The 21,832-nt window shown below is 39.0% G+C and overlaps 1 protein-coding gene across 2 annotated transcripts in view; it reads right to left on the bottom strand.

Annotated features, from left to right (window-relative positions):
* The window catches only part of Nell1 (neural EGFL like 1), a gene marked incomplete at its 5' end in the record, with an annotated part of 791,721 nt that overhangs the window by 372,896 nt on the left and 396,993 nt on the right, over nt 1-21,832 (bottom strand). For both annotated transcript variants that reach the window (XM_005401727.2, XM_005401728.2), the window contains 1 exon segment: nt 9,820-9,945. In XM_005401727.2, coding sequence (XP_005401784.1) covers nt 9,820-9,945 — 126 coding nt within the window.

Below are 21,832 nucleotides of genomic sequence, written 5' to 3'. Positions count from 1 at the left end.
TAAAAATTGTTTTAATATGCACTGTCTTCCACTATATGAATATATTATAATTAAGTCAAATCTCTATTAGTGCATATTTGGATTGTTTCCAGGATTTTCTTTTGATAAATAATGAATGAAGTAAATAGCTATAATGAAAATCTTCTTATGTAAATAATTTTGCTTGACTTTTTCCTTGGGATAAGTTGCTATAAATAAATATTCCTAGACCTTTTGATACACACTGTCAAATTACCCCCAAGAAAGATTGTAACAATTGCATTTCCGTCAGCACTGTGTAAATCTCTTATTCCCTGAACCATCTCCACAAATGGGTGATTGACATATATGTAAATGTATATAATATACAAAGTCACATATATAAATATAGTATAATTGGTATCTAATTCTCATTCAAATGCATCCTTTTGATTACTCTTAAACTTGAATAAATGTTTTGAAAGCTTTAAGTAAACTCTAGTAAATGCTCTCAGTGACCTATATAATTGCAAATTTACGCATATGCACAACACTTCCTTCTTTACAACAGAACTCACATTTTGCTTTGACATAAGTTAGCCAAGTACAATAAGTAAAGGTGAGCCTGTCTCAGCTTTAGGGAATAAATCTTGACTCAAGATAATTTTATTAGGGGCCAGGGATATAGCTCAGTGGCACAGCACCTACCTGGCAAGCGTGAGGTCATGAATTCAATTCCTGGTACCAAAAAAAAAAAATGATAATTTTATTTACCTTCTCAAGATGTTTTTATGAATAGGTACACAAAGCTACTTTGTGCCAATGAAATGCAAAAACAAATGTACTGGGATTAGACTTCTGGTAATTATCTTTGGTCTTTAGAAGGGATTGTAAGCAGGGAATTCACTTTCCCTTCTAAATTTGGGAGGTGGAAATGAAATTATTAAAGTCTTTCTTGGGGCTAACTTGACAGTGTGTATCAAAAAGTCTAGAAATATTTTTTATAGCAACATGTCCCAAGATCTGAAGTTTAGAGTTGTTTCAGCAATTTTGAGATCTTGAGGAAATGTACTATTTCTTCTCAGTTATCTTGGAGAACGAAAACAAGACCCTCAGCCATTCCACTATCCTTTAAAAAATATGGTAATAACTACCCACAAATTCATACTATGTCTTTAAAATGAAAATAGCATAAAGTGCTAGGGCACCAAAAAACAATGTCCAGTTACTGTATGACCCAAATGTGGAGACTGCGGGACTATAAAACTAGCCTCTATGGTTTTGTAAATGCTAATGTATTATAATCAGATTCTTTCTTTATGTGAAAATTTAATTGTTATTCTGAATGCAGAACTCCAACAATAGAGTGTGCAGAAATATTAACAAGCCACTTATGAGGAATCTGGGTCAAGGGCAACATAGCACTTAATAGGTTTGTGCACAAACACCCGGGGGGCAAGCTCCATCATTTATCCTAGTTGTTCTACAGCCTCTGATGTGACTTGGATTTCTTATAATAGAGGGTGGAATACAAAAAAGCTCCTCTAACAAAACTTAAACCCAACAAAAGATGCAAACATGGGACATATCCTTCAGATTTATATCTATCATGAAATTTTAAGTTAAACACCCTTTGATATTCTCCCGATGATATATTTGCTGGATTTAATAAACTTTGGCATTACTTTAGCATTTTTATTTTCAGTACTACATTAAAGAAAACTAAAATTAACATAAGAAGCTAAATTATCTATATAGTTTTACCCCACAGTCTTTCTTTAGAGGGGTCCCTTCATTGTTCTCTTCTTCTATTGACTTCTACATTTTTATACATGATGGGCAAAGCAGCCCGATTCAAAGGTGTTTCAGCCAGTAATATAATTTTGCATAATTTCTTAAACTCAATTTGATGAGCAATTCTGCGTTCCTATTCTTCCAAGGAAATGTCTTGGCCGCTTTGAGCATTCTCCACCTCTATCAGAGTGTATCATGGCTCTGGAGATTTCCAATTAACCAAGGCACTGACAGAGAGGGGGCAATCTCACCCTGGTCCGGGGAACACACAGGTCACCATGGAGGTGCGCTATTTGTCTTCAGGGTCCTTCCCCACACTGCAGCGGCCATGCCACCTCGAAAGGCTCAGGATCTCCCTGCAGAGACATCCGCCGCCCTTCTATCTCAATGCTTCATGCGTTGCAAACTGCAGCTCTGAGAGCAGGACCCTTCCTCCAAACACTGCCCAAGCCTTTGCTTTCGTTAGTTCCCCCATCCTATTAGTTTCCCCACCACTTGTGGAAGATGAAGAGAATTCTTCTCTGGTCTTCAAAAGAGAGAGAAGCTTTTTCTGTTCTTGTTCCCTTGTAATATTTTCCCTCCATGCCAACTCTTTCTGTTCTATGCTAAAGCAGTAACTGCCAAGCTTGACTGCACAATAAAAGCAACTATATGTCTAAACAAATACCTCAATGCTAGGTCACAACCCTACACCCAAGGAAATTAAAGTCTCTAAGAACAGATCCCAGGTATTGACCTCTTATTTTATTTTATATTTAATGTCTGAATTATTTCTACCTTGAAGGAACAATTGACCATCTCCACCCTAATGAATTAAGGATTCTGGAACCCTGCTTTTGACACAGTTACATATCCCCCCTGGGGAAAAAGAGAGGAAGGAAAACCAACTATTTATTTAAGTGAACAGAAGAGAAATAACAAAGGAATCAAATTAAAAGGCAAGCATCTCATCACTCTCATCAGACCTTCTACGTGGGTTTCGAACTATCCAAAGGTACATGGCTTAATTTGACTTTTATTATCTGATCTGTCAATAAATGTTTGCTGGTATCATGAATAAACAAAAATAGTGCTATATTCTATAAAACTTGGATATGGCACTTTTAAACTAAAGTGGGTTGGTCTATAGGCCCATGGCCTGTTTGTGATGCACAGTGATTATGGTCAGCCAGGGGGTTGGATGCGTCTTGGTCATCACTCCCCCGTCCTGCTGTGCTCAAAGTCCTTCTTTGCACCTACAGCAGTGTCACCTCTTCCGAGGCTGAAAGCCAAGGAAATGTCCATCAACTTGACCCTTAAGGTGAAACGACAGCCAAAAATAAACAAAGACAATCACCCAAAGCAAGCACACGGTGTGTGCTCCAAACACAAGGACAACTCCTGGAGAATTTATGACCTTGCACTATCAAGTTGGAGAAGGTTACATTTAGCTCCATTTCTTATGCTTCTGCTCAGTGAGAAAACTTTGAGAATCTCATGTTTAAAAACTCTCTGTGTTTCACCAACTTTCGGCACAAGTCATATTCCAGAAACCTAGCCTAAAATTTCTACCAATTAACTCTTAGTCCTAAGGCATTTAAACAATTGCCTGACCTCTTTTCATTGCAAGGTGCTTAATTCAAACTGTTAAAATAAGATACTCCCATATCTAACTCTTTAAGCTTTCTCTGTTTCAAATATACGCTTCTTTCAAGGTAAGCTCCGTGCCAATATCAAGAAAATAAAAATCCTTTTAGTGAGGTAATAGAAATCACATGAGATATTTGTTATCTCACTTTTTCCCTTTATGTCTCATCTCGATGGGAAGTTTTTGGCATAAAAATGAATGCTCACCCATTACTGTCAAGCATCTGTCTTTTTGCTGCATGCTTTTCTTGTAAATCACAAGTACCCTCCTTTCAAACTGCCTGCATATCTAATGATAACATCTCATCAAACAGCCAAAGCACCAGGAGTCTAACTGGAATAAAGGAATGTTAGAGGCCAGTACATCATTAGAAGATAGTTGACCACTTATAAAACCAAAGAATATGGAAAAGAACATGCCCCCCTTATAAACTGCTAGTCAGTGACTTTTCCAGTTACAAAATTTATAAAAGAACAAGTGTAGCTAAGGAACCTCTTACAGGAGATAAAATGATCCAAGGTTCTGCTAATTTCAAGGCCAAAAACGTCCTCCATTGTCAAAAGCCAAATGCTTCAGATTCCATCTTTCAAAAGGCCAACAGAAATTTCATGGAAAAAGTATGGAGCCCAGGTATATTACCTGATCACATCAGGGAGCCCTCAGTCCCCAGGAGTAATGAATAAATTATAGCACACTTTTAAATTCTATGTAATTGTGATCCATTTTAAACTCTTGAGCATTATAATCTTATAGATACAATTCTTGGGAAGTACTGGGGATTAAACCTAGGTTTTTGCACTGAGGTACATTGCAAGGCATTTTATTTATTTATTTATTTATTTATTTAATTTATTTTGGTCTTTTTGAGATAGGGTCTCACTATGAAGTTCAGGTTGGCCTTGAACTCACGTTGTAGCCCAGCCTGCCCTCAAACTTGCAGAGATCCTCCTGCCTCAGCCTCCTGCGTACTGGGATTATAGGCATGCACCACCACACCTGGCCTTTTAATTTTATTTTTTTTAATTCTGAGACAGGATCTCACTAAGCTGCTCAGACTGGGCTTGACCTTGTCATCCCCCTGTACTGGCTTCCCAGAATGCTGGGATCACAAAAGTGTACCATAACACTCTATTTATTTTTAATCTTAATAAGAAAACATAATTGAGTAAAAGCTGAAGTTTCTTCTCTGAATACTCCCCCAACATTAAGCTTAGCATCTGCATCTTTGGTTCAGTCTTCTGCTGTTGGTCAGATCAGGAAAGGCTACTGGGTGGTCTCTTCTCTGCCGAATTGTCAAGGAGAAATAACCACAGATAGTTGAACATCCAATACTTCACCTAAACTCTCCTAGGACTTTGAAGAAGGATTAATTTGGCAAGTAGAGTATTCAAAATGAAATATCTGAGAAAATCTTTATAACACCATAGACCTATTACACACCTCATTACATAAACAAATTACCTCAGGGAAAAAGCTTTTGCCAATAAGGAAATGGCAAAGATTAGGGTGAGGATCATATCTCTCTTGGAGGATAGAGAACATATCTGCCCTAACAGCTTATTTTGTGGATGCCAAAGTAAATTTCAGAATTCCAGAGAATCAAGTGAACTGTGAAAGTGTCCAGTGGAGGTCCCTGAATTGCCTCTAGAGGAGAAATTACCACCTAAGATAGTACTTCTATTTTAGGACGCTTTTGGCCCATTTTTATTCCTCAGTAGGTTTGTTTCCTTTACTTTGAGACAGGGTCTTGCTATGTATTTGAGCCTAGGCTCGAACTCACTAGGATCTCAGGGTGACCTTGGAATCCTCCTGCCTCACCCTCCCAAGTGCTGGAATCATGGGGGTGCACCACCAAACGCATGTCATCAATTCATATTCCTAATGGATTTCTGTAGATCCTAACCTAATCCTGCTACAGCCTGCTAACATGCTTCAGTAAATTCCAATAGCTCCCCCTGGCTTGCATATAATGATGATGATGATGATAACCATAATAATAGTAAATACTTTATCTTTCCAATTAAATGTGTCTTTCCTACTAGATTTTGTTTGTTATCCTTCCACTATAGCACCTAACATAATTTGTTAAATGTTGTAACCAGTTTTTTAAATCTTCCCTACCACATGCTTAATTGTTATTGAGAAAAGATTAATCAACAGTTCTTCAGGTCCTACATCCAAAGAAACTATAGTTGTTGAGAATCTATTCAGTCCGAGTCCATATCAAATACATCAGGCTGTCATCAAACTCCTGTTTCTCCACCAGAACATGGGAGGAAGGCATTTCTTCATACCTTTGTGCTTGGATGGGACTAATGACTAGCTCTAGTCAATGGGTTGTGAGGGAATTCGGTCACTTTTTGACCAGAACATTTCCTGCTTGATGGAGGCCCTAGGCTCTTTTCCCTATCTCAGTGGAGGACAATGTTCACCATAGTGACTGTTCTATCAGATCATACTCCAATGTAATTATAAACAAATCTCACCTGTCGAGCAGTGATAGACGAATACCACAGCAAAAAATAAAAGTATTAAATCACTCATATTTCAGATTGTTTGTTACTGCAGAATATCCTACCATGACTTGATGCCATACCCAATATTTCCACACGTATTATTACTAATTAATGTTCACACTAATCTCTAGGTATGGTGGATATGGCACCATTTTATAAATGAAGTGTTGAGAAGTAGAGCATTTTCACACAGTCCTTTAGTTTTATGCACTGTATCACTCAGCAAATACTAGTGGAACGTTGTATGACAGACAATATGCTTGATAGTTGTGATATAGAAGGAAGCAAAAGAATGAAAGATCCCCGTTCACAGAGTTTACATTCTAATGAAGAGAGACAAACAAAATTCACTTAAAACTGAGACATATTTCAGGGCTGGTATGTGGCTCAAAGGTAGAAGATTTGGCTAGTATGCATGAAGTGAGGCCCTGAGTTTAATGATGAATACACACACACACACACACACACACACACACACACACACTAGGCAGCGACAGTGATAAGATATATTGAGAGAAATAAAATCAAGGTGGTATGGCAGGGAAAAAATGGGTGGCTATTTATATTGATGAATAAAAGTGGCTCTTTGAGCCACTTTTGGTCACTTTTAGGCTAAAATCTAAGTGTTAAGAAAAAGCCTTTTATATAAATATCAAGACAAAAGGACTTCCAAGAAGGAGCAACAGTCCATGCCAAGAAACCAATGAAGAAGCCTGTTAAATGGAGAAGGCAAGGTTCAGGGTCATCATCTCGTAATGAGAAAGAAGGGAAATGGTACAAGATAAAGTCAGAGAGGCAGAATGAGGGAATCACTTGGTGTTATGTATCAAAATAAAAAAAGTAAGGATTTGACTTCCTGTGTAATGAGACATACAGGAGTGTTTTAAGCATTTGTATGATTTCTATTTTTTCCAAGATTGCTCTGACTGCTATGTGAAGAACAGCTTATATTGGAGTCAGATTAGAGCAGAGGCCACTGCAGAAGGTAACAGGGGACATGCAGAGAAGTGGACAGACTTAGGCCAGGGTGTGAAGAATATAAGCAAGGAGGCTAAGGACAGAGCAATCAAATATATCCATGAGAGAGGAAAGTTAATCAGGTAGAACCCTTGAACTTGCATCTTAAACTGGGCGGATGGTACCTTCATTTGCTGAGATGGGAACAATTTTAAGTAGAGAAGGTTTACAGATGTGGAGAGAAATTAAGAGATCTGTCTTACACATGTTACATACAAAATGTTTCCTTAAACACCTATATGTAGATGTCAAGTTGAATCTATGACTCAGGAGCTCTGGAGAAAGATTGGAGCTGGAAATAGAAATTTACATGTTAGCGACAGTGGAATCCTGTTAAAGCCAAAAAATTTATGAAAGTGCCTTAAAAATAAAGGTAAACAGGAGCAGAAGGACAGAGCTGGGGGTACACTAACCTTTCAAAGGTCAGCACCGGAAGACGCGGCCATCTAGAAACACTAAGTAGGAGTGGACGGGGAGAAAGAGGAAATGCAGGAAACAGAATGCCAGAAAAGCCAAGCAAAGACTCTTGTCTCTGAGAGCAAGGTGTGTTAAATGCTCTGCTAAAGACATTAGATTTAGGAAAGTGAAGCTCACAGTGACCTTGATAAATGTGGTCTCTGTGGAAGGCCAAGGACAGAAGTCCCCAGGGGTTTGAGGAGGGTGGGCAGGTGAGCGAAAGTACATGAGGACAACACCCACAGACCAGTTAAGTTTTCCTGTGGAGGGAAAAAAAAGAGAAAGCAGAACAAGGAGATGGTAAGTAGATTTGAAAAATGTATGGCCATTCAAAAAATCTCATCAACAGAGATCCAGGTTCCACATGATGATTTCTCAAATTCCCGAGAGGAGACAGTGATGATAGATACTTTTATGTGCATAGGCAAGTGTATGAGGGCTGGGAACAGCAGAAGGAGCACAAAGGTTACATTACGATGGTTCCCTGAGCGATCCCAACAACCTAGATGCACATCTACCATTTCTGAAGTCTGCTTCTCTTGCATGGAGAAGTGCTTACCCTTCATTAAGAGAAAGTAGAATTTACTGAAGATCTAACAGGCAGGAGGAAGGTTCCCTGGGCACACTGTATAGCAAAATGGATAAACCTTACATTAAACACTCCTCTTTTAAAAAGTTCTCTCTTCTCTGCCTCCTTTGGGTCATTTCCACCTGGGCTCTGCCCCAGCACCCAGCCTTCTGCTCTCTGATTGGTCCCTCTGTACGCTCTGCTTCACTCCTTGTTTATCTCACCTTCGTATTTTCTAACTTTTTCACTTCCTCTCAGGCAAGATTTGCACACACGCACAATAAAACGAAAAGGTGTGTGACGCTGATTTTTTCCCACAGAGTGACTTATTCTTTTTCAGTGAAGAAGAGGCGCTTGGCTGCCTAGCGATATCCATGATTTGTCTTTTATTCCAAACAACACATCTCACTTTGTAAAATATTTCTGGAGCCGATTCTTCAGGTAACACATTTTCCAACCTGTTCGACACACAGACAACCAGGTGGAGCATCTGGCCTTAACAGGACTTGAATAAGCACAAGCACTTCCCAGCCCTCCTCAGCGAGGACAGGAGAGCAAGGGTGGCACACTGATGCCACATCCACAAGCCTTCATCTTAGGTTAGTGACACACGTGACACGATGCTATTGTCCTGGGATGACAGTCATCAGCTTTCTATTGTCTTGGGGTTAAAATAAGTTATGAGCATCATTTACTAGTGAGAAGAGAGTGACAGTCACCTGTAGCTTCACAGGTTTTTACATCATGTGTGTTTACTGGTCCAAAAGAAGTGTGAGCCCTAAAAATCTAAGGATCCTGGAATGCTGTGTTCATGAACTCTCTCACATGTTTTCCTGAGATCTTAACAATACTATAGAGAAGAGAGATAAATGACAGTTGGCCTTAGGTAGCCCTCAGAAACCTGCTCCATCTGAGCTCTCCAGCCCTTTCCCTGAAGAATGGTAACTTGGAAATACACAACCAGTAATGGCAAAACAGTTTGGATGTATACGTTTCTGTAACTTTTCCAACTTTTTGTGTTTCTACAGAGATGGTTCAGAAAAAGACATTAAGTAGCACTACATTCTGAGTAAAGAATGCAGTTTTATTAAGACAGAGAGAAGGAGTCAGGAGTCAGGGAAAGGTCCAACATGCCTGAAATTTGGGGTTCACAAGAGTCCCAAATTATGTTATTCTAGGGTGCCAACTGGGCATTTAAATATATTTGATCCAAGCAAAGAAAGACCTGGAATCTTCTACTTCCCTTAACCCATATAAGGTTCATACCTACAGGTACATGATTGGAAATACCCTGGAACTACAAAGCAAATGCCCCACAAGACCTACTCTGTTCACAGAAAGCCAGTGACATTGTCCTTGGAGCTCCAGGCTATTGCTAAGCACAGTGACAGAGAGAAGAGATGGGAAACTGACACTAAGAAAATATTAAGCAACAGAATCTTGATTAGCTCCCATATGCCCAATCTCTGACCAAAGAGCACTCTTGCCACCTACTTCAATAGAATGCTTATCATTCTAAAGTACATTTTTATATAGAAAAACATTTAATCATAATAGGAGGAAAAATAGCTTGAGACTTTCTATTTTTAGAACTGATATCTCTAAGTCCCTCAGTGTTACCATAGGCAACTGAGACTTCAGTTTCAAACCACACATCCAGACGTATATGCACACACATACACAGGCAGAAACACTGGGTGTGGAAATCAATTATGTAGATAAAAACTTTTTGGATTATTAGTTCTTTTTCAAAATGTGAAGACGAGATCACGAAAGAGAATAATTAAAGTAAAAGTATTTTTGTGTACTAGGTGCTAAATGCAACAACACAGACATGGCGCAGAAAGAAATGAGTTAGAAAAATATTGCTTCTTATTGCTCACCTGTGCAAGAGAAGTCATCCACACGGATGTATCCTGGGACACAGTCACAGCGATATAAGCCTGGCAGATTGACACACACGGTATTGGCATGGCAATAATGCATCTTAGCTGCGCATTCATCAATATCTGAAAGAAAAAACAGAAACAATATCTGTTTAGTCAAGTAATTGAACCACAGTGTAATCATCTTACAATGAAATTACAAAAGATGAGTGCTCATTGAGGCCAAGAGGAAAAACAAGACATTAAAAACCAAAGCGTAAGCACAAATTAAGTGATGCATTAGCTCCTATCCTGAGCTAAAAGTATTTCTAGGAAAATGTGTGCGAGATGTAACAGTTAAGAACCCAAGAAGTATGAAGACAAAATCAATTATTAATTTCTCACCAAGGAGGCTATTGTATTTAAATGTTCAAAATCAAGGAGTTCTGTGTCCAGTGAGTTGATACCAATTAATATTTACTGGGCATCTACAGTTCATGGGAAGCTTTTATCAGAGAGATGAAGGGAAAGCTAGCCCCTCTCTGCTCTTGTGACCTAAGACATGCTTTTATCCATCTGTTACAAAATGATGCTGTAGCCAGTTTTTCCTATGTTGTTCTGTGATCAGCGACAGCAGCTGTGTTCTGATGCAAATCAGGGCCTTTCATCCATTGACGTGGGGAGCTAGCCCATGTGATAGAATAATGGGCGAATTCCACAAAAACTACTATACTCTTTGCCATAGAGGTCAGAGTATCATCTTTTTCATAAAAGTTTATGACAAGAATTAATATAACATACAACTTCCAAGAGAGAGTTGGGTCTTTTTCTGGAAATTATGTTTTTGAAAATGGATTTATGTTTTGAAATGGACATAAATTGCTTATAAGTGATGGTTACAGAGGCAGATTATAGCACTGGACTCCAAGATAGAAAATGTGGGCTCTGTTTGTGGCTCCACTGTTTAATAGCCAATAACTTACATTAACCCTCCTGAGCCCAGGATCCCATCATTTTGTTTTAAGGGTCAGTTCTAAATCTAATGCTTTGTATCTTTAAAGGTATCATCCAAGTTGATCCACATGCAAATCCATGAACAAACCACTTGTAAATTCTAGAAAACTGATGTTCAGATAAGTTAAATATCTGACACAAAATCACCTCATTCAGATATGCTGTACTTTGGATTTGAACTCATAGACCAATGCCTTATTCATTATGATTTACTTCATGAACACACCCTAAAAATGATAATTAGTCAAATACAGAATTTCAATGAAGATAGTCATTGATGTCCTAATACTCTTAATCAACAGAAACTGAGGATAAAAATGACTATATTCAGTCACTAGAAAACTCATTTATTTATTTTTAAAGGAAAAGTAGGTCAATTTCTTTCCTAATAAAACACACTGATATAACAGCAGACTGTTTTCAGTGCTAAAGACATGTCAGGCTATAAATAAAAGTTACTGTTGTGTAAATGAGATCTTAAAAGGAGACCTACAGTTAGCAAGAGTTTTGTAACCATGATATAAAGACAAAACACCAGAAGTTGGTGACAGAACTCAAATAACAACTTCCTATGTGCTGGTCTCCATGTCAGAGTTGCTTCCAGGGGACCCAACCTGCAGCCAAAATCCTGAGGGAAGGAAGAAATCACTGCAGTGATGGCGCTAGAACACACAAGCTAAACACTGAGAAGATGGAATCACAGAGTGATGTGTTTGACATTAAGATTAAGGTCTTTGGTGTGACTACATAGGAAGGTAGAAGAACAAATTACTGGGAGGGACAGGTTGGATACACCAGGAGGAACTAGGCACTGGGAAAATTTGATCTGGATTAGTGATGTCCATAAAACCTCACCCATTTTCATACAGCACAAATGAACCTCTCCACCCTTTTCTAATACAAGCCTGGCCATATGGCTGAGTGTAAAATATGAGTGGAGGCATGTCACTTCTAGGTGGAAAGGTCAGAGCCAACATCTGACTTATTGCATTTTTCTACTGCTGTCTTCCACATCACGCAAGTGCAGAGTTGAATACTCCTTCCTGTTGGGGCCCAAGGTGAGAAACAGGCCACCAGACAAGCATGGTGAACCTGTTATATGACCTAGAAATATGTGCTAGTTAAGTCATTGAGCCTTCTCTGACTACTGCAAAGATAACTGTAAGAGGCAACTCAAAGAAAAGGATTACAAAGATTGATCTTAAAAGGTGAACAGGAATTCACCAGGTAGAGAATGAAGGTGGGTATCCAGAAGGAAACTTTGGAGACTAAATTTTCCTCTGCAGATTTAGGAAGGAGGAGAATCACTTAATCATGACTCTCAAAGAATATTAATGAAGCTGCTGCCAAGCCGTGAGGTAAAGTGATGAAAAAATACCACCCTGGCTCTCACAGCCAACAACACATTGAAATAAACCTAGAACAATTTTAACCAAGGATATGAGACCTTTTAACAAGGGGATTTGACCTCCAAGAGGGTCAGACAAGGACTTGCTATCGAAATGATGTTTCATTGGAGATCTGAAATAGAAGCGAACCAGAGAAAGGGGACAGAAAGAACATGGCAAGCAGAGAAGAACGTTGAAGAAGACAGTTACAGAAAGGAGCTTTACCTATTTGAGATGTAACTCAAAAGAGGAGCTCCAGACTCATCCTGCCAGGCCCTGGGAGCCATGTGAAGAAGCCTGGACTTTCATCAGGCCCGTGACACAGTCCAATGTCTGTTTTTTAAAAGATCACTCCAGCTGTAGCGAGGAGAATTGATTGGAGCAGGGCACTCTGAAGGCTAAATCACGGTGACCTTTTACACAGAGCAACACAGTCACACTGAGGCCTGCCTTGCTCGGCCGAGGGGTGCAGCCATTCTTTAAGATGAGAAACCAGTCAGGACTTGCCTTGAAGGCAATTCAGTCTTCACCCATGGGCCACAGCTGGCGAGCAGGCTGCTGACTCCGATGAATGTGTCCCTGTCACGGATCCTTGTCAACTCCTCCCCATTTCCTTTGGCCACTGTGCAACCGCTGAGAGGCCTGCACCTCACCTGGATGTGAAGAAGTTACTGACTTTGATGCCAATCAAACAAGCAGCCCCATGGTTTCACAGCATTCTAAGGACTTGAATGAAGACATTTTCAAAAAATAGACAAAGGGATGCTCAGACAACCCCAGGGAAAATTGTTCACATAGATCTAATCCGATCTTTGCTCTGTACAAACCATCCTGGACCCCATCGTCAATCATCCTCGCTGCTTGACGATGTGTCTTAGAGTACGTTTTATTTCCAGTGCATACCATTTGTAATTTTGGCAGAACTAAAATAAAGCCAAAACGTTGAAAAATGCATCAGAGAATTAAACTGCCATAATCTTATCTTTGCTGCTTATCCTTCATCATGAAAACACATACAAAAACCACTGCCCAGTATAAATGGTGGGTAAGAGACAGGGAATATAATTCAGCTCAGTCTCTAGAGGCAGGATGATGGAAGAAACGGAGGAAATTGGAGCTTCATAGTTTCAGGACAGGGAAGGGGGATGGAAGAGCGACAGATTTGCCAAAATAAAGATTGCTTCTTCATCTCAGAAGACACAACCCAACAGATAGTTTCAACAGGATTCAAGAGTGCTTCAGAAAGGAATGTGATTATAAAGAGAATCAAAACAGAATTAATACCTTCAGAGAGCTGGGCTATCCTAAGAAAACAATCTCCAGAAGAACAAAACACTGATTTTTAAAATGAGCTAAGACAAATTCTGCTTTATGTTCACAGAAATAAAGAGACTCTGAAAGGTAATGAATAATTATGTAGTAGAAGAAAACAAAAAGCATAACTCTCTACTGAAAGAATGAACCAGCGCTCAGAGACAGAGATGGAATGGCTCCAAAATCAGGGGGATTTCAACCACCTGAGCTGCTTCCTGACTGCTGTCCAGGTAGTGAAGGTACTGCCTCTCCCACTGTGACCTTGACCCAAACCAAAGGCAAGAAGGGGCTAAGCCTGGGGCCGACCATCAGGGCAGATGCTGAACCCACTCAAGTCCAGACTCAAGCTAAACATCTGAATCAGCCAGAAAACATTCTCTAGGAAGAACCACAGCTAGCTCGACATCCATGAGAAGGACAGACAGACCTCAAAGCTGCATCCTTTAGCTACAGGGTGCTATGAAGATGAGTAAGAGGTGAAATAAGAAACAGTCCCTACCTGACATTCAAAGTGTTTGTCATTTTTAGGCATCAGACACAATTCTAAGGACTCTACAGAGAACATCCCACCACTCAACTTACTCTTCTTTGCTGCAGAAGACAGGTTTCCCCACGTCATGATGAAAAAACTGAGCCTCAGAGATTTTTAGATCCCTTGTCCAAGGCACAAAACTGCTCAGCATAAAACTTGGATTTGGATCCAAGCAGTTGATCTCCAAAGCTGGCGTTATTTCCCCTGTGCCAAGTTTTGACACTAAGTGACAATGCTATGCTATGGTGATGTCAGCTATGTCCCAAGGTGCCACGATATCTGCAAAGATAAGCAGAGTTCCAAACTCCTACATCTCTGTGTGACACCTTTCAGCACATCTGTTCTAGATTACAGTGTCAGTTAAGGTGGTAGCACAGCATCACTACTTTACAGGGTCAGTTAAGGTGGTAGCACAGCCCCATGCGTCACTACTTTATTGGCTCTTTTAAATCAAATTCCAACATTTTCACACATTAGGCTCCAGTGACCCAAGGCCCCTGAATAGGCAGATTCGTGCATTCTCTTTGCAGTGGGAATGTATAGCTTGATACAGCCTCTTTCACAGGTGCTTGAAACTACTTAATGTCTCCTACAGAACTGGAAATCAGTAAGAGAAAAGCCTAGGTTTTTATATTAGTATTAAATATTGTTAAATAAACATCTATAAACCTTATTGCTGCATATATCAACTAGAGCATAATGGAGCTCAAATTGTGATTTATTCATATAAATTGCTTGTCACCTTAGAAACATCAGAGCTCATCTTCTGGTGGTCTTTTGAAGTAATAAAACTACATGATTTATGTCCCCAGGATAGCAAAGTACTTTGTTTTCATTTTTTAAAGGTATATTTATGGACTTTAAAATGAAACTTGATGTGTCATAATGGTTCGCCACATATCACCAGCCACTATCTGCATAAAAGTTCAGAGCAAACACAGACCCCAATTTGGTGTCATTGTCATTAAGTTAAAGTGCAGGGTGTGGGTAGCACATGAAAGTGTATGTAAAGAATTCTCTCCATAAAATGATGTGATTTATACAGACTTACTATGGGAGAATTTTCTAGAAAAATACAATGAGGGGGTGAGTTGGGGGGAGTGTCACACACTACTCCTTGTGTAAATTCCAAGGGAAACAGAGTGATAATGAAAACCAGCACTTACTGAGTCCATATTCTATCCCAACAACTGTTTGCATTTTATCTCACTTTTCCTACCAATGCCAGGGACGACCCTCACACACTAAATGTGGAGTACCTAGAATTTCATTCAACTAAGGCCCGTGTGACCCCAGCAATATATTTGTTTCTTTAATGATTATTGGACCAAGAGCATAGGAAATGACAGTCAGAAGTCACACTCATTTCTTGATTTTTCTCTTAGCTACCTATGGGTTTGATCAAATTAGTTTTTTCCAGTAGATCTTGGTTTTCCCATGGATAAAATGAGGGCGTTGGAGCAGAAGGAATTTACGGACCCATTGGTTCTGATATTCTGTATACACTTAGGTGTTTCTGGCCAATCATCATAGAAACCCCACTAGAACCATTTCTCTTGGACCATCCCTTCTCTATGCAGAAGCCTGCAGATAAGCCAGAGGCCCTTCCCAAGACACGGGTCCTACAAAACTGTTCCTATGTCACATGAGAAGGCATCTTTCCAGAAAACTAAGAGTAACTGGGATGAACAAACACATATTCACACAACAGCACAGCCCTGGACAAGTTCTCTAGGGGCTGGGACGATAATCCGTGCAGAGATGTGTTAGTTATAAAAACATAGCAATGATGGCCAGTTGGTGGCTATATTAGAACTACTGATACCTTCCATTGTGCCACAGGGATATGTTTTTAAAGTTTGTGCCTATGTGATTGTTTTATTTATTAGTTTGTAGTGCATGGTGATTATATTCATCGTGGGGAATTGGTACAAGTATACAATACAGTTTGTTGCTTTTTTTTAGTGTCCTATCCTTCTCCTCCCTCCCTGTTCCTTCTAACTCTTGATCCCCTTGGCTTTTACAAAGCTCTGTTTCCATCATTTTACCCCTTCAATTCTTTTTCTCCATTCCTTTTACCTCCCCTCCCTTCCCCCACCTACATCTAATTCTCCCATCCATTTGAAAAAAAATTTCTCATACGTGTGCATTATATATCCATGTAAGAGAAACCATGTGATATTTAAGCTTGTGTGTCTGACCTATTTCACTTAACATTATGTTCTCAAATTGTATCAGTTTCTGTACAAATCCCTGAAATTTATCTTCCTTTATGGCAGAGTAGTGTTCTATTATGTAAAAATCGCACATTTTCTTTATCCATTCATCTACTGACGGGCACATATGTTGCTAAGATCTAACTATTATGAATTCTACTGCTAGAAACATGGGTCTGTATATATTACTTTAATAGGATGTCTCTATTTCAGGATAAAACCTAGAAGATGACTAGGTGAGTCAAATGAAATTTCTACTTTTAACTATTTTAGGAACCTTCACATTGATTTCCACAGTAGTCATACTAGTGTACATTGCCATCCTCGTAGAAGAGCTCCTTTCCCCCCGTATCCTCACCAGTATTTGTTATTATTTGATTTCTTGATGATAGACATTCCTTATGGAATAAGATGGTATTTCAATGCAATTTTAATTTACATGTCTTTGTGTGACCTGTAACATGAATGTATAAAATTCCAATGAAGTTCTAGGGCAGTGAATATGTTCTCCACACTAATGTGCAGAATGGGGGATACACATCACTATATATTTTTCCAACGCAATACAATGAATAGTGAGAATGATTTCTAGTGTAAATTGAAGGATGCTCAGTCATTATGATGTTTGAAAGTAAGCAGGTCAACTACAATAATGTAGCAGTCTGGTGAAGCAGGTTGATAACAGACAATGCAGGTGTACGGGCAGGGACTTACAGTCCATCTTTGTGTTTTCAGTTGTGTTGTGCACCTAGAATTTGTGTCTTGAAAAGTACCTAATTTTTAAAAGTCCAATGAGCTAGACAAACTACAGACTGCTACCTCCTTCTTCAAATGAGAAGAAGCTAGAAGCTAAGAGAAAAAAATCCACTTGTCCACAGGTACACAGATGATCACTGCACTGGAAACAGAATCAAGGTTTTCTAATTCAGAAAATCATGCTTTATCCAATGTTCTATAATTGTATTTTCTTCCTACATCAAGGAGAGAAACATCAAATGCCCATACAAGCTAGAAATGCAAATCAATATGCCTATAGAAGCCAGGTTTAGAAATTAAGAAATAAGGTCTTTCTCATGACAAAGAAATAAGGCTGTTTATAAGAAATAAGATCTTTTTTTACGACAAATGGTACTTCACCTCCACAGTTGAAAACCAGTAAGAAGAGTGTGGACTGTGGAAACTGGAGCTCCAGTGCAATGCTTCCATGAAAGAATGATGAGACCCTGCCCCCTTATTACTCACTATGCATCAGGCAGAGTCTGAGGGTTATATGGTTGTCAATGCACTTAATAGTTACATCCTTAAAAGGCACAAAGTAAAATCATCTCCATCTTACAAGTGGGTAAATGAAAGTGTAGCAATGTATGGCAAATCACCAAAGGTCAGTAGGTAGGAAGTGGACCTCATTTCCAGGATATCAACTTAGGCAGCCTGCCTCAGCGTCTGCATGCTTCACACTGCAACCTGGCCTCTCAAAAATTGTACATTACATATCTGATCTTTCTAGATAACCTGAAAAGTCTAGGACCAATATTTTTCCCTATGGAAATGTCTAGATAACTGCTAAGGACTGAATTGTGTTGTTCCAAACTTTACATGTGGAAACCCTACTTCCTAATATGATGGCACTGAAAGATTCAGTGTTCAGGAGATAATCAGAGTTAGATATGGCCGTAAGTACCCAGCTATCTATGTATCTTCCCAACAAGGCTGGGAATATAGCTCAGTGGTACAAGCACCTGTGGGGCAAGCTCAAGGTCCTGAGTTTGATTCCCAGTACCAGACAAAAAAGAAATATCTTTCCAAAAGACTTAAAGTCATCATATTACAGGGATACATGCATTCTCGTGTTTATAATAGCACATTTTCATAATAGCTAGATCTTCAAACAGCCTGTATGTCTGTCCATCAACAGATGAATAGATAAGGAAAATATAGCATTTACACACTATGGATTACTACTCTGCCAGAAAGAAAAATAAATTTGAGGCATTCACTGATAAATGGATGCAACTGGAGAACATAAGGTTAAATGAAATAAGTCATACATGCATGTTTAAATATTACATTTATTCTCTTATTTGAGAATCTCTCTCTCTCTCTAAAAAGGTAGAGATAGAGACAGAGGCACAGACATAGATATACAGATAAAAAGCAAACTAGAAAATAGATAAATTGGAAATAGGGAGAATTTCAACAATTTCCCAAACTAGCTATTCCACTGTTTCAAAACTACTTTAATATATAACCTAATCTGTTTCATTTATACTACTAGTTTCAGTTTATTGAAAAGAAAACTTTGTGTTATTATCTGTTTCTTCTTTGTAAGAAGGAATCTTTTTTGCCCATTTCCTATACTCTGTGTATCTATTTTTTATTGTTTGTCTTTTTGAGACAAGGTCTTGCTGTGAAGTTCAGGCTGGTCTCAAACTAGCAAATATCCTCCTGCCTCAGCCTCCTGAGTGCTGGGATTACAAGCATGCACCACCACACCCACTCTGAGTACCTACTTTAAAGATAATGATATACAGTGTATTAACTATTGTTATCCTCTTACTATTTTATTCTGAGATTTTGTTTTTTATTTTAAAAAATAAAAGAAGGAAAACATATTAACAAAGAGACATCCATTTACAAAATAGCATAAGAACAAAACAAAGTTACAGACAAAGTTGTAGGAAATTAATAATGGTTGTTGTATTACTTATTGATATCTTCAAAGTGGTTTCTCAGGAAAACAAATAGACATACAAGATTGATCAAACAAGTAATCATTAACTGTTCCTTTCTGTACAGCAATAGAAGACAGTAGTACAACTATGTTAGCTATCCTGTATATACTTACTTATATAATTTCCCCTTCTTTCCCTTCTCTTTTCCCACACCCCATTTTCCCTTTACTTCTGAGCATTTTCCTTTCATTTCACAATGTCTATCAGACCTCCTAGTTTTTATTCACTCTTTCAGGTCTTACTCTAGTGAGACAATGTGATGCTTACACATGCAGGTCTGATTTATTTCACTTATGAGTATGGTCTCTAGTTGTGACGATTTACCTATAAAAGCCTTGAGTTTATCTTTCTTTATAGCTGAGTAATATTCCATTCTATAAAAGTATCACAATTTTTTCATCCAATTTTTTTTCATAACATACAAAGGGCTGGGATCTTCATAATGTAAATTAACACTCTTATAGGAAGAAACTCCAGATAACTTATTTTTGCCCTTGCTTTCTCTTCCATGTGAATGAACAGGAAGAAGGTGACCATCGGCAAACCAGGAATAAATTGCACGAGGACCTTACAGTGCCAACACCTGGATCTCACACTTCCAAATCCCCAAACTGTAAGAAATCACTTATTTGTTTGAGTCCCCTAGTCTACGATACTTCGTTACAGCAGCCACAGCTGAGTTATACAATAACCCTCTCAGGTTCTCAATTTCCTGATGAAACGGATTTTTACATCATCTTTTAAAATACACATCAAACAAGCTTGTTGCCTGCCAGGTCAAATATTTTCAGGTTAAAAATTCAAATGACGCTTTGGTCATCCCATGAATACTAAAGAAGTCTTCTTAGACCAGCTGGAAGATGACATACTTTTCAAGTTAGATTGTTGGGTTGCTGATATTTTTTTAAGAATTTTCTATACATAGCTCTGTCAGATATTTGAAAATTCAGGCTAAGATATTTTCCCCCCTGCTGAGTTCAATTTCAGAATCAAACACTTCCAATAAAGAAACACATCTTTTTGTGCCTCTGGGAATCAGAGCACAATGACTTTTAAAAAGTGACATAAAACCCCATCCCATGACTTTTTTTCCACCCCAGCACTTGTGACCTTCAAGAGTGACCATAATCCTCTGCCAAGTGTCTGCAAGCAAAGATGCACATGGAGTTAAGGGCGACTGATTTTGCCTTTGCCCTGAGCTGTGGTGCAGCCTACCTATATCTGTCAATGTCTGCACTCCACTGCAGCTGAGACTAACAACACAAGCAGTACATCCAGAAAAGTCCAAGTTTTCACATGTATTGCGACTCAGATTAGTCAGAGAACACCCTGGAAAAGTAAAAGCTACAATGAGCTTTTGCCTTCCCTACAACTGGAACAGTAAATTCAGGAGATTCTGAGAGACAACTAAATTACTCAACCAGTAAATGTTCCAGATGTCAATGGAACACCGTCTGCACCTTCACAAAACCCATGTTCACCCGGGAGTGGGGTGGTCATAGGAACATGGACTGTGTATGCCCGATCCAAGGTCTACTAGGAGAAGAGAGGATAATTCCAATGGATGTGATGACACGGATTTACTCAGAAGATGGCATCTGCTTTGAGTCTTGAGACAGAAAGATGCCTTAACAAAGTATTGATGGCCTTTTCTGATCTCTTTGACTTCATCAGAAAATGCTCTTGCTTTATAAAAGCAAAGGAAAGTCAGTCAAGAGTAAATTAGATGGAAGAAAATAAAATCACCAAGGAAGCCATTTTTATCTTCCTTGTTTCTGGTGTGACTCTTCCTTACAATAACAGGTAGCATAAATTGATTACCTCTTTGTGCCAGGCCTAGGCTTAAGAACTTCACATACATCGATTCATTTCATCTTTACTAGTATCACACAGGTAATATTAACAATTTTATTTTATGTGGTGTAATGGTTGATTGATGTTGTCAACTTGAGAAGTTTAGAAGCATAATTAAGGCAACTCCTCTGCAATTCTACATCTTAGGGTATAGAGGACTTGCCTTGGGGCAGCTCACTGCCTAGACTTTATAAAGGGGAGTTGAGGAAGGATGGATCTGCTTCTGTTCTTTGGAGGAGCTAGTCTTCACTTTCAGTTTGAAGATCATCTCCTGGCTTCTAGCACAGACTCTTCAGCTTCCACCTCCGATCCTTAGCCTTCCATCACAGACCCAATGGCCTCCTGATGCAGAGTTGCACGGAACACTGCAGTGAGCTGCAGACCTTAGGCTGAATCCTTTGGTCTCCAGCATGCAGACACTCCCTGCATGCTTCCTCATCCAACTCTGGCTGACCATTGGAAGCCAATCTTGTAATTTCTTATACACTTATATATCTTGTGTTATACCTGTTTTGCTAATAAAACACTAACTGATACATGCGGGCATAAGAGATTAACCAGATGGAAGATGGCTCTAAAGAATTTTAAGCCATAGTATCTATTCTTTTCTGGCCTTCTACAAAGCTACCTTCACTTTCTTCTCCAGAATATCCACCTTCCTTGGTTAATTAAATATCAATTTCCTGTAGTCACTTGGTCAAATTATTAATTCCCCTCTTACACAAGCAGTCAAAATAATGTGCACAAGCTATAGTCTTCTAAAAATAAATGATTTGGTGCTGAAAGTTCAGAAGTGACTCGCTACAGCGTCACATTTACCAGTGATTAAATATCAGACTCTGAGTTACATGAACAAGCAGGAGCCTGTGGACCTTCAAGCAGGCAGTTAGTGAAGACAGCCTGGGTTCAGCAAGGCCATTCCCTGTTCTCTACCTGCCCCAAGATGAATGGTGATCTGCAAAATGCACTCAGGAAGGCAAG

The sequence above is a fragment of the Chinchilla lanigera genome, unplaced genomic scaffold (assembly GCF_000276665.1).
Source record: "Chinchilla lanigera isolate Chin_1 unplaced genomic scaffold, ChiLan1.0 scaffold00075, whole genome shotgun sequence".
In the NCBI taxonomy this organism is placed as follows: domain Eukaryota; kingdom Metazoa; phylum Chordata; class Mammalia; order Rodentia; family Chinchillidae; genus Chinchilla; species Chinchilla lanigera.
This window is presented reverse-complemented; position numbering and strand designations above follow the sequence as displayed.